This window comes from Leptopilina heterotoma, unplaced genomic scaffold (assembly GCF_015476425.1).
Source record: "Leptopilina heterotoma isolate Lh14 unplaced genomic scaffold, ASM1547642v1 Lhet_4, whole genome shotgun sequence".
Lineage (NCBI taxonomy): Eukaryota > Metazoa > Arthropoda > Insecta > Hymenoptera > Figitidae > Leptopilina > Leptopilina heterotoma.
Window position 1 is genome coordinate 551,701 of NW_025111063.1, and position 14,221 is coordinate 565,921.

Here is a 14,221-nt window from a genome sequence, read left to right on the forward strand (position 1 = left end):
CAAAGTTATAGAAAGAAAAATTTCCAAAGTAAAGGAACAAAATTTTCTCTCCATACAAAAAATATTTTCCTGAATCTCAATTTTTTATTCATATATTTTCAATCATTTTTTTTTCAAAATTTTAATTTGAAAAAAAATTGTAACAGATGTTCTTATAGCGTCTAAAAATTTCAGCAACGTTGCCACATTATTTTTTTAATTAACATTATATAAAATATTTGAAATAAATCAATATTACTGCAATTTTTACTTCGTTTGGAAATTGAAAAAAAAATTCCAGAACATAATTTTAATTTCCTACAATTCAAAACCTTTGTTTCAAAGTTATAGAAAGAAAATTTCCAATGTAAAGGAACAAAATTTTCTCTGTACATAAAATATTTCCCTAAATCTCAATTTTCGATTCATATTGTATTTTATGCTGAAAAGTAGTGGGGGGCAGATGCTAGAATTTACTGACAGCGCGCAGACCAGCGCAGAGGAGAGCGTCATTGTTGAAAACCAGTGCGTCGCAACTCTCCCTCACCCTTCTCCCTTCGATTGCCGAGCAGTGAGGACGCGAGACATCTCAAATAATAACTTTAAGTGTGTTTTTAAATAATTTACCCGCCAAAGAAACATTCCTAGTGTTTTCCAATTAATAATAATTCACTAATAAGAAAAAATGGCGAATCAAGAAAATAAGGATTTCAGCGAAGACGTCAATGAAAGTTATGAACAAAACGGAGATGGTGAGAACGGCGCCAGGGACGCCGCTGAAAATGGTCAGGGAGAATCCCAGGAAGACAGGTAAATTACTTTTCATTTTAATAATATCTTCCTTCTATTTTATTTACTATTTAAAAATTCAAATCTTCTTTCAATTGAAATTCTCTTATTTATCAGAAAATTTGTTGTATTTGACTTTTCTTTTCATCCCGAAACAAAAAATCAATAAAATGGCGTTCATCCAGAATCTTGTCTGCTGCATTTAAATCTCAGATTGAAATGCATTGTTTGTTTTGTTTCTTTTGAAATGTTTGGCATTTATTTTTTCTTTAAAGCGAGAATTAAATGGAGAGATTTTTTTTTCTGAGAGAAGATTTGTTTTTTTTTCGTCGAACAAAGCAAAAATTGAATTTCAAAGTGGAGACGCCGGCTATGGACCCGGGTGGACGCGCCCACGCTTGGGAAAGGCTAAAATGGCGTCAATCGATGCGGCGTTCCTTTTTACTGTAAAAATCTATATTCCAAGACTCCTTCAAGAAATTCTTGCATTTCTCTATTCTTTCATTTGTTATTTTTTCTTTTCGAAAATTTACTTTTAATTGTTGTTAAATTTCAGCTGCTCCAAAAATTTTTTTTACAATTTCGTTTAAAATTGCAGGCTTCACACTCGTCTACTAAAACTAATTATTTACTACTTTTTTTACGATTTGCTACTATTTGTATACTTTTTTTTAGATTTTTGACACTAAAAGCTACTTTTTTTCTTTTTTTTTAGAATTTACACTGCTTTAAATCAGCTAATAATTGCAATAAAAGTTTATATTCAAAAATCTTTTAAATTTCTTTAAAACGATTCAATTATTTTGAAAAATTTTAAGAAATTTTTTTTCGTAAGAATTCAATTATTTTACCAAATAATGAGAATCTTCGAAGAAATTCAATTATTTTCAATATCTACTATTATTTAATAAAATTTCCCAAAAGAATTCAATTATTTCCATAAATAATAAAATTTTTACAGGAATTCAATTATTTAAAATACAATTTTCATTGAATTTTTTGGAAAAAAATCAATTATTTAAAAGAATTTTTATAAAATTCTTTTCGGAAATTCAATTGTTATTTGAAAATTTTAATACAACTCTTCACAGAAATTCAATTCTTTTTACAAATTTTTATTAAAATTCTATACATAAGAATTGAATTATTTTCAATAAAATTTTAATTAAATTCGTCGAAAGAAATTGGTAAGAATTCAATTATTCAAGAAAATAATAAAATTCTTCGCTGGAATTAAATTATTTTCATAAATAATAAAATACTTTAGATATGTAAATTTAATTATTTTCGTAAATAATGAAATTTTTACAGGAGATCAATGACTTAAAATACAATTTTCATAAAATTTTTCGAACAAAATCAACTGTTTAAAAAAAATTTAATTCTTTGCAAGACTTAAATTACTTTTATAAATAATAATACGTTTCACAGAATTTCAATTATTTTTTATACAATTTAAAATTATTTCCTTGAAAAATACAATTATTTTGAAAAATATTATTAAAATTCTTCAAAAGAGTTCAATTATTTTAAGATATATTCAATTATTATTCAGTAAATTATTTATTTTCATATTAAAATAATTGAATTTTCGTAGAACTTTCTAAGAATAATTGATTTAAAATTGAATTTCAATTGAAAAAGTTCATAATTAAATATTAGAAGTGTTATATTATGAATTTTTAGAAATAATTAAATTTCAAAAGATTTTTAAATTCTAATCTTTGAAAATTTTAATTGTTGTAAAACTGTAACAATATACAATTTTTTATTTTTAAGAAAAGAATATATATAAATTTATTTGTTTCTTAAAAAATTATTAAAGTTCTAAAAAATTTTAATTAAAAACATCACCAAAAAAAAATTATTGAATTTTGGAAGAATTATAGTTGTAATTTTTAGAAACTGATAAATTTCAAGAAGATTTTACACATAAATCTTCTAAAATATTGTAATTTCTGATAAATAAATAAGTATTTATTTAACAAAAATTATTCAAGTTTAGAATGTAATTTAATTGGAAAATTATGAAAAATGTTTTTTTTTTTTTTGAAAAATTTGAATTAAAATGTTTTGAAGATAGTTGAATTTTTGTTTTTTTCTGCATTTAAAAATTATTTTTAAATATAATTGAATTTTTGTAGAACTGAAAATTATTGAATTTTGTAACAAAAAATTAGAATTTAAATTATTAGCAATGTGAGAAAAAATGTAAATTTTTTTTGTAGGAAAATTAGAAAAAAAAATGCAGAATTGTCTAAAACGAGTTGTTTTTAGTCAAATTTAATTTTTCAATAACTACTTTTTTCGGTCTTAAAGATACTGTTTTTAAAATTAATTATTGAGTGCGAGGCCTGCCTGAATTTTTGAATATTAAGTAAATCAATTCGAATTTGGAAAATTGAAAAATTGTTTGTTTTGAATTTTAGAGCAAAAAGCCGGCGTTCCACTTGATAGCGTCATAGAATTAGAAAATCTATATTATAGATTTTTTTTTCATCTTTGTCAATTGACAATATTGACTGACTTATGGGCATGCATTCATAATAATTTCTGATAAATTAATCATAATCGATGACTATTTTGATTTTGATATTGTGCTTTTGTTATATGGTTAATGAAATTTGTACAAAAACTGATCCTAATATTCCTATATATATATATTTAATTATAGTAAATCAATTTTATTACAAATATTTTCTTAATAAAGGGACACATTCTATCTTTTTTTTTTGGTGATTCTAAACTGTAAAGGTAAATGAAATGAGAATTTAACTTGTTCTTTGCAGCCGAATTCTGGGTATACATTTCTTATTCAATGGTAAATGTCTAAAAAAAAATTGTAGTCCCTTTCACATAGTCTCAAGTTTCGAAAAACAAAGATTTGAAATTTAAATAATTTTGCGGTATTGAAAAAAATGAAAGTTGTCTAAATATATTCAAGAGCAGAGTAAAATAAAAACGCCAAAAAGAGAATTGTGAATTTAAAGAAATGAGAATCAATTTTCAAAAAAGAAGAGATGTAAAAGTTTGAGAAAAAAATAACTTTATTTCGTACTTTTTTTCGTTATAAGAACTTGAGACTATTTTTTTGTTATATATCAAAAATAAAAAGAAAAGGCAGAGAAATAAATATTGAAAGATGTGAACACGTCAAGTTATTCAAGTCCGTCATGTCTCGTCATGGCACACAAGCACACTGTGGAAGTTGAGTCAAATTGTGTCAGATCAGTCAAGTCTCGCACATTTTCCTGCTGGGTCACGCGTAGAGTCAAATTCAGATCCGAAGTGAGTCAATGCAGTTTGGGCGTGACCGAGCACAGAGTCACTAGGGAACAATGCGAAAATCACGAAACTATTTCGGAATGCATTAACCCAAGTTTATGTGGCTTGATCTGCAGGTGGCAAAAACGACCCAGTGCGAATATGGTGGGCGGCTAGCAACCGGCTTATCGTGACCTGACCAACAACTGAGTATCGGCGAGTGAGACTGGTGTCCATGGTATTTATCCACCAGCCCTAAGACGACGATAAACGAAAAATAAATCAAAAAAACTTCATTAATCGAAATATAAAAATAAAAAAAAAAAAATTTAGCGACTACCGCACATACAACTAAATTGAAAAAAAAAATATATCGTAGCCAATACATCTGACTCGAGAGAAATAAAGCCAAAGACGAGAGAAAATTAAGAAAAAGAAAGAAATTGAGAGAGAGAGAGAAATTGATAAAAATCCTTGACAAAATTAAATCAAAGTAGATGTTTTTTATTTAATTTTTAGGTTTTTATTTTCAGGGTGTCTACTATAACTGGAAATTTTACTTTTTTTGGTTTTTAAAATTAATTTTCAGGACATTTTACTTTTTTTTGAACTCGAAAACTATTTTCGCTTTTCAGATTCAATATTTACAAAAGAACACTCCTGGGGCACTAAATTTGAAAATAAATTTCAATTCAATTTTGAAAATTCAAAGAAACCAGTAATTTTGGGAGAGAAAAAAATGTAAAATGTCGACAATATTAACAGTTGTAAAATAATTTGTTATCAAAATGCTAATATTTAAAGAAAGTGATTTTATTGCTTAAAAAATATTAATTTGTTTCGATTTCAATTATAATAATTCCAGACCTCGGATATTATGATATTATGACTTTTTCGACTTTTCTCGACTATTTTCAAAAACTGAGACTTTCTTCGACTTATTTTCAAAAATTACGACTTTTTCGACTGTTCTTCCAAATATTGCAACAAAATATCATATTTTTAGTATAAAATGCAACTTATTTTCATTTTATAGTCTTAAAAATAACTATAGACAAATCTTTCAAATTAAATTATTTTTGAACAATTTTTCTGATTAAATTTTCAAAATATACAATAATTAAAAAGATTTTGAATAATTGAAATTTCGTAAAATTTAATTAAAAATAATTGATTTTTTCAAGTATTTTATTAAAATTTTGGAAAATCAACTTTTGAAGAATTTTAATTGCAAATTTTGAAAATAGTTCAATTCTCAAAAATTTTAATGAAAAATCTTTAAATGTAAATTTAAAAATAAAAACTAGCTTCTCAAAATTATATGAAAATATTTTTGAAAAAACTAATTCTTAGAATTTTTGGCCATCATGTTTTGAATTTTTTATTAAAATTCTTCAAAAATTGGATTACTTTTTTATATTTTTCAAAAAATCAATGACTTTGAAATGTTTTATCAAATTTCAGTTTTTTTATATTTTACCCTCTAAATTTCTATTGTTTGGAAATTTTTCAATTATATATAAGTAATTGAAAAACTAAATTATCATTCAAAAATTATTTTTAAAAAATAAATTTTAAGAATTTCTTTATTAGAATTTTTTGAAAATATACGTCTTAATAATTTGAAAAATCATAAACAGTTACAATTATTAAAGAACTGAATTTTTGTATTTAAATAATTGAATTCTCGAAAAAGTTTCCGAAAATTAATAAAAATAATTGATTTTAAAATGAAATTTCATTAAAAATTATAGAAAATAATTAAATTTTGGAAGGTTTATAGTTATGATTTTTAGAAATTATTCAATTTCAGAAGGTTTAAATCTGAAATTTTTTATATTTTATTTCCCGTCGAAAGAGAAATAAGAAGTATTTAAATCCGAGACCTGTGAGAGAAGTGAAAAATATTCTAATTTTTATTAAATCCACGGTGATTATTATTAGAAACAATAACTAATTTTACAAACCAAAAAAATTCGAAAATTAAAAAAATGATAAAATTTAGTAGACACTCTGTGTTTTGAAAGAAAAAAAAATTATATTCCTAACTGTAATTACTAATTGTTAATTTAGTAGAATTGTTTGAAATTTGTTCTATTCGCCTCTGATGATTATTTGATATTATTTATATAATTAGGCGAATAAGTTTTTAGCATTTTCAATATAGAGAGAGTTGCAGTCTTCTAGACGAAAAATCTTTGGACCAATCAGCAGTGTCAACTTGGAAATAAAAAAATTTTGAATTGTTTTTTTCTTTTGCAAAAAGTAAAAATAAATTGTTTTCTTTAGGCGCAGCTGATTATTGTCATCTGGATGTTTAATGATTGCTCGTGTTGAATTTTTGTTAAAAGAACAAAAGAAAAGAAAATTTGTTTTTGACTCTCTCGAATGATTGCGTAATTTTCTTTTAATTTTTTTTGTATTCTATTTTTGTGACAAAAGAAAGGCTCATGAAAAATTTTGATGTTTTTTTTTTACGGTAATGATTTTTCATCTTTCATCAGAGATGTCTGCACATGGTATGATATTACTATTTCTATATTTTCTAATAAGTTGAGTATTGTGGTAGTATTTTTTTTTTGTTGGTAAATAATATATTGATATTTATGTAGAATATTGATAATAATGACAAAAGAATGGATTGTAATTTACATAAAAGTTAAGTAAGCAAAATAGTTGGCTCCTGTTTTGAAATTTTTCTCTCTAACTAAATAAAGAAGGATTTTTTTTCAGGAAACTAGTCAAAAATAAAAGAATAAAAAGACTTTGAGTTTGTATCTCTTGTAATCTCTTAGTATTATTAAAAAAAAAGGAATCAAAAGTTCAGTGAATAAAAATAAATTCAATTTGCAGGTCAGCCGGAGCGGATATATAATATTAAATTCCTTAATTGTTGAATTGTTGAATTGTTGATTTTAAGTTTAAAAAATGATTTTAAAAATGTCAAAATTTTAAGTTGTGAAAAATGAATTAGAATTTTTAAGTTTCATATATCCAGGTGTGGTAGCTGTACTATGGTTTTTGATTTTGGAAAAAGAAAAGAAATTAGTTAATTTTGTCTGCCTATCATTTTTTATTACAGATAAACTTGTTAAGTTGCAGTGATTTGAATTGAACAAATCAATAAAAGAATCCTATTGTCGAGAAATAATTAATTTTAATGATTAGTTGTAAAACAAAAAATCAGTTTTCATTGTGAAAATTTTGAAGAATTAAGAAAATAAGCAAAAAAAAAATAATGGTTAGGAATTACAAGAGAAAATGTTTTAGATTTTATTAAAAGATTTTCCTTTTCTTTTTTATAGGAAATTGTTTGTCGGTGCTCTCAGTTGGGAAACTACTGACAGTGAGTATAATTTTAAATATAGAATTTTTTTAAAAGGAAATATCAAAAGAAGAATAAGAAAAAATGAAGAATTCTATTTTTAAAATGGCGAAATATTTTTTCAGAGGAACTTCGTGAGTACTTTAGTAAATATGGTGACATTGAGAGCATCAATGTTAAGACAGACCCAAATACTGGACGATCAAGAGGATTTGCCTTTATTGTCTTCGCTAAAGCTGAATCTCTCGATAAGGTGAATTTCTATTCTTTTTATTTATTTTTTAACTAAATTTCCATTCATTGTATTTTTCCCTTTACTAAATTGTTTCCGATTCTATAAAATTTCCGTCTCTTTTCTAGATTATGTCAGCAGGCGATCATATGATCAATAACAAGAAAGTTGACCCCAAGAAAGCAAAGGCACGACATGGAAAAATTTTCGTCGGCGGCCTTTCGACCGAATTATCCGATGATGATATTAAAAATTTCTTTGGTCAATTTGGAACCGTAAGAATTATTTTCGACTACTAGTTACATTTTTTTCACTTGATTACTTCACTCCTATTATCTTTTTTTTATATATTTTTATTTTTAACTGTATTAATATTTGTATATTTTATTAATTTTGATTTCTATTAATATTATTTGTATAGATTTATTTCTATCGTTTATTTATATTACAAATTTTTGTGTGATAAGTAAAGCAATAATAGAAATTAAATTTGTATAGATCGTCGAAGTTGAAATGCCCTTCGATAAGACAAAGAATCAGAGGAAAGGATTCTGTTTCATCACCTTTGAATCCGAACAAGTTGTCAACAAACTCCTGAAGACTCCTAAGCAAACAATTAATGGAAAAGAGGTACGAATTTTTATTCATAAAAAATCAATCAATATCTAAAAGTATCGACAAATGTTCTAAACTTTTACAAGTTTTTGGTTTTTTCGAAATAAACTTTCTATTCGTTTTATATTTTTTTTGCTAAATTTTAATAACATTTTTGTTAAATTAATGATGTTAATTGAAAGTCAGTTCTGCTACTGAGTGTAAGTGAGGAAAACTCTTTCTCTGAGATAATATTGAAAAAAATAGAAAGAGTAAACGACAAAATTCTGATAAAAATTGGAAGAGATTTTTGATATGGTGGAAAATAATTACAGGTGGACGTGAAGAAAGCAACGCCAAAACTCGATGGAATGGGAGGAATGAGAGGTGGAATGATGCGTGGTCGTGGAGCTAGAGGTGGTCGCGGTGGACGTGGAGGATTCCAAGGTGGTTGGCAAGGCGGTTATGGTGGAGGCTATGGAGGCGGCTACCAGGGCGGATACGGAGGTGGCTACGACAACTACGGAGGATACGATTATTACGCCGGTGGGTACGGTGGCTACGGCGGCTACGACTACAGTGGCTATGGTAATTTTCATGACTTTTACTGAAGGTCGTTCGTCATTCGTTTCTGCGATAAACTATCGATCGTCTGTCTTTCTGAGATCAGCGCTACGACGAACGGCTCTGAATCGTGGATATGCCCACGATCGCGCTTCCCTCTTTTGAACAAACGCATTATATATATAATAATATATAAAAAAAAGAAAAGAATTTTCTATTTATTTTGCTCAAACGAGGCGCAAGCAAAAAAAAAATAAAAATCATGATTGCTCCACAGTTTTTCGCGATTGTCCACAATCGAGGACAAATATGAATGATTAGACATATTGTACATACTTTAGACTATTGTACATAAATTATTGTACGATAGGCGAAGAAAAATGTGTGATATTATTTCTGTTGAATTGCAGGCAAATCAACAGCGTATTATTTTTAAAAAAACGGTTTATTTGCGCCCTTATTTTCTTTAATCGTGAAATTCAATTTCAACCTTGAGAAGTTAATTCTAATCATTCTCCATTAACGTTGCTCTAACCCACTTAACGCAAATAACAAACCCAAAATTTTCTTTAAAATTGCTGAAATACTTATGAAAATTAAATTATCTACAATATGCAAATATATAAATGGCGCATTAACAATAAGTAATGAAATATATTATGTAACAGTGAAAGTGTGAAGAGTATTTTCCTTTTATTTGTTTAAAAGTAATAGTTTTTTAATTTCATTTTACGAATTTTTGAAAACTCTTTTATTTACTTGATATCCATTTTAACGCTATATTTTGCGAAAATTTAAGATTTTTGAATTTTTAAATTGTCTATATTTCATACGTTCTCTGATTGATGTCAGTGAATCGGTGGAATTTGTTATTATATCATTTTTTTATTTTCTGTACTTGATTTTACTTTTTTTCCTCTTTTTTTCAATTCTACAGACTCGCTGACTTCAAAAAAAAAAAAAAAAAACACTCAATCACTGTAACATAATTATATATAAATACTTTGTCAAAGAAAACATTAAAACTATGCATAACATAATTTATGAAATGGTATATGTATCCCTTTATCCTGCTTTCGAGTCCTATCAAAGTCCTTTTCAAATTAGCTTTCAAATTAACATTTTATTTGAAAAATTAATTTTTCCAAGGGAATTATAGTTTTTTGTGAGTCGTAATAATTTTTTTTTAACGTTCAATTTTTGAGATAAAATGGTTTAATTTTAATTAAGCACATTTATCTTTTTTTTAACTTAATGATTATAAAACTACATAGCTAAATTTAATTTGCCAAAAAAGAAACACGAAATCGACGATACTGACTTGATTGTCTCTTTGCATCGTGTGTTCCATGAAACGCAGACGGCTATGGCTATGGCGGTGGTAGTTACGATGGTGGCTACGCAGGTGGGCGCGGTGGTGCACGCGGTAAAGGTACGCATTCGCGACCTTTTCTCTATTCTCGTATTATCCATAATTTTCATTTTAATCCTCTCCCTTTACCCTTTAAACGAAAACCGAAATCCATTTCTTATCGATGTCGATCGATTCAAGTCGTTATTTCTTTTTCAAAAAAAGAAAATTCAATCTCATTTTGATGAGAATGTAAAATTGGTTTACATACTTCAAAAAATCAGTTAAATGATTAAAAAAAACATTTTTCGCCTGATCTTAAATCAATGAACATCGATTGATTCCTGTATTTTTTTTTTATTTTTTTTTTTGCATCGATCCTTTTCGTTATGAAAAAAATAATTATCCATTTTAATCTGCACGGTCTTGAGTATTATTTTTAGTTTTTTGTTTGATTTTAGAATAATAGAACGTTTTGAAGGAGCACTTAAATGTAACAATTTTTTTTTTTTTCTTTTTTGTGTGTTATTATTTTTTTTTCTATCTTTACTCACTAACGCTGTTAATTTGTCGTAAAAGAAAAACGCGACCCAATTTTCAAAATTTCTCAGAAGATTTTTGATAGTTAAATCGGCGTTTTATACGTACAATATCTACAATAGACGCTTTTAAATAAAAGAAAAATTATCCAGAAATGTTTAACGAGGCTTGGCACTCTGTATTGATTCGGAACGCAGCCATCTACCTGAGTAAAGTCTGAATTTTCTGTAGTCGACTTTTTCTTTCTTAATCACTTAATATTTGTAGTTATATATTTTTTTGTATTGGATTTTTTTTAAATTTTTTGTTTGTACTGCAAATAAAGGAGAAGAAGAAGAAAAACGAAATTTCATTCGAATGTGTAACAATTTTCTATAAATATGTTTACAGGTGGTGCAGGTTTTGCCGGAAAACAAAGAGGTGGAGGTAGAGGAAACGCCAGGCATCAGCCTTATTAAATGAATTTGTAATTCACGAACTCAATGCAAATTGCATTGCGATCGTTGGTGAGTAATTTTCCCTCCCACCCAAATCTTTTTCTATCTTTCTTTTATTTATTCTAAATTAGCTAAATTTTCTTTTCTTACTTCTTTTATTTTTTTGAAAAAGTATTTTAAAAAAAAATTCCCATTTTATTCCCTTTCTTCCATTATTACATTTTTTTTTCTCGAAAATAATAATATTCTTCCTGCATGAAGTTAGAAAAAAAAGTAATAGATTCGTGAAATAGAAAATTTAAACTCTGTCCGGTTTTCAGCGCAGGTGTGCAACGTTCTGCATCTATCGATAATACGAGATAACGACTGAATACCATAAAATCAACATCAGCAGTCTCATCTTTTCGTGTTTTGTGCAGTTTTTAAATATAATTTTTCTTTTTATTTTAAGCTTATAGTCAATGATTCAAACTAATAAATGATTCTAAGTCTGATTTTTTTAATGAAAATCAAGTTGTTGAGCTGAGAGAAGTACCATCATTGTCTACTTATGAAAGAAAGGCCTTTTTTTTAATTTATTTAATTTTTTGTAAACTTTAATATAAAATAAAGTAATGACATTGATAATATTTCCTTTGCTCTCAGAGTTTTGTATTTCTATTCTTCAATTAGTTTTACAACAATCTTTAAAGATGGATGAAAGGAAATAAATGGAATTTTTTTTTAATATTCAACATTTTTTTTTTTTTATTATAACCAGAAAAAAGAATTTTCGTGACAAAATCGTGGATTCATATCATGTTACAGAATGTGCCTCAGTATTCTCAGATTTACTTCCAAAAAGGAGCATCAGAGCTTGTCATTACTGCTCTATTACTGGATGAAAATACGGATTAATCTACTTAAAAAAAAACGTCTACTAGGCAATACTCAATGATTTTTTTGGTTACGTCAATTTCAGGATTTTCTATATGAAAAATGAAGAAGCAGTTTTCAAGAAATTTGGCAACACCAATAAAAATTTATTTAAAATAAGGTTTTTTGATTACTATTTAATAAAAAAAACTACAACAACAATGAAGGCAATATTCAAAAGTTTTTTAAACTTTAAGGAAAGAAAAATAAATTTTCGTGATGAAGAATGTTTACTTGAGCACAAAAATTTTCCTTTTTTTAATCATAAGATAAATCGACTGATGTCTGCAATTGAAAATGTAAATTAATTTAATGAGTCGCGTAAATATTGATGCTTCCGAAAGAAATAAATGTACCATAGTATGTTTTGGATGAACTTGTATTTGTCTCAAGTATATTTTTTCCGGGTACGAAAATCTCGGGACACTCACGTGTATACGTACACGAATGCATTAGAAATAAGCCTAGGTATTTATTAAAATTATTATTTTATAGGATTAATTTGCAATACCAAAATAAAAAATTCAATGTCGGCTCAAAAATTTGCTTTTTTTACATTTTTCCCCAAAATTTTTTTTAATACCTACTAGATTAAAATTTAGCATAGAAAATTATTTTATCAATTTAATGCGTATAGTAAATTTTTAATCATTTTCCTTTCACTATTTGATAATTAACTTAAATATTTATTTTTCTATTATACAAATTTTAAAAAAATGATAATTTATTTTAAAAATTAATTTACTTTTCTTTAAGAAAAATTCTATTTTTTACTATTTTTATTTTATTTCGTACTATTACTATTTTATTTATACTATAATTATTTATTATTCTTTTTATCGTTATGAACGAGATTTATTTATTTCTTCTGGAAATTTAATTTTTATTATAATAATTTTTACATCACTATAAAAAAACATATAAAGTTTCTAAACAAAAATTGAGATTTTTTTGACTTATTTTTAAAAAATTGCGACTTTTTCGACTCTTCTTCCAAATATTGAAAGAAAATATATAATTTTTCTATTTAAATTTTTGAAATATACATGTACATATATTTATTTATTTTTATTTTAGCTGCAGCTAAAAAGATTTTGAATAATTGAAATTTTGTAAAATTTAATTGAAAATAATTAATTTTTTTAAAGCTTTTTGTTAGAAAATAGAATTTTTAAAAATCAACTTTTGAAGAATTTTAATTGCAAATTTTCAAAATAATTGAATTATCAAAACTGTTAATAAAAAATCTTTAAATGTAAATTTAAAAATGGAAATTAGCTTTTCTCTAAATTGTTGATAATAATCGTGAATTTCACGGACGTAAAACTTGAACATCATAATGAATAATTATAGTAAATTTTTAATTTTTACTTATTATTTAATTGTAAATATTTATCTTTTGTTTCATTTTTTTATTATTAAAAATTTTACAAAATGATTAATATAAAAATTAATTTTTCATTAAGAAATATTATTTTATTTTTTACTTCAATTATTTTATTATTGTTATTATTCTAAAGGTAATAGTAAAATATTTCACTAATAAAATTTTAATTCTTTTGGATTTGAAAATTGTAAGAAAATATTTTTAATTTAGTTGGATTTTATATTAACTTGCTAGCTAAATCAACGTTAACAAGTCTCTTGAATAATTAAATTTGCTTTAAAAAAACATTGGTAAAATAATTATTTACGAATTTGGTAAATATTTTATTATTTACAATAAGATATAAAATCAAGTGATTTTTTTTTTTATCTTCTTATAGTTTTTTTTAAACAAATTTAAAGAATAATATTTTATTTGAATTTTTAGATAAAAGAAAAACAAGAACTTCTAATTTTTTATGAGATAAGGTAAAAGTTATTCGCTAAATTTTTCATTTCACTGACTAACGTTGTCATATCTAACAGGAAGTTAAACAAATGCATGGAATGAATCATTTCAACTGCTTTGACTTCACATCAAACTGAATTAATAATTTATTTTATTATAAATATTTTATGTTTGCTAAAATTAGCAAAGTAGGGGCTAAGAATAATTTTGTTTAAATTGGATATATTTTAATATAAATTTACCTCCTTTTCGCGTATTGATTTCATTTCCGGATGAGTCAGGGGGATCAATTCTCGAATATTATTGGTCAACTTGGCTTTGCTTTTACAAGCACATGCTCCTTTTCTCTCTCTCACTATTTCACACGTTTTACGTTTAGCGTCCTTTTTTAGTACCA

At 25.5% G+C, this 14,221-nt stretch overlaps 1 protein-coding gene across 10 annotated transcripts; it reads left to right on the forward strand.

Annotated features, from left to right (window-relative positions):
- The first annotated feature begins 485 nt into the window (after nt 1-485).
- On the forward strand, nt 486-12,532 carry LOC122506250 (RNA-binding protein squid). Of its 10 annotated transcripts, none has more exons than XM_043618333.1 (9): nt 486-789; nt 7,338-7,378; nt 7,483-7,610; nt 7,718-7,864; nt 8,088-8,219; nt 8,519-8,771; nt 10,108-10,179; nt 11,029-11,144; nt 11,401-11,584. In XM_043618333.1, the coding sequence occupies exons 1-8, from the start codon at nt 665-667 to the stop codon at nt 11,094-11,096; spliced, it is 966 nt and encodes a 321-aa protein (XP_043474268.1). In that variant the 5' UTR covers nt 486-664; the 3' UTR covers nt 11,097-11,144; nt 11,401-11,584. The 10 variants fall into 10 exon arrangements, with proteins under 10 accessions (XP_043474268.1, XP_043474266.1, XP_043474267.1 ...); XM_043618331.1 differs by lacking the exon at nt 11,401-11,584 and adding an exon at nt 11,883-12,532 and having other exon boundaries at nt 487-789; XM_043618332.1 differs by having other exon boundaries at nt 487-789; nt 11,396-11,584.
- The last annotated feature ends 1,689 nt before the right edge of the window (nt 12,533-14,221 follow it).

Bases quoted from the DNA above. Each gene is read 5' to 3' on its own strand.
- LOC122506250 (XM_043618333.1), top strand. From the start codon at position 665: ATGGCGAATCAAGAAAATAAGGATTTCAGCGAAGACGTCAATGAAAGT. The intron at 7,865-8,087 runs GTAAGAATTATT...AAATTTGTATAG, and splicing joins TCTTTGGTCAATTTGGAACC to ATCGTCGAAGTTGAAATGCC. The intron at 8,220-8,518 runs GTACGAATTTTT...AAATAATTACAG, and splicing joins AAACAATTAATGGAAAAGAG to GTGGACGTGAAGAAAGCAAC.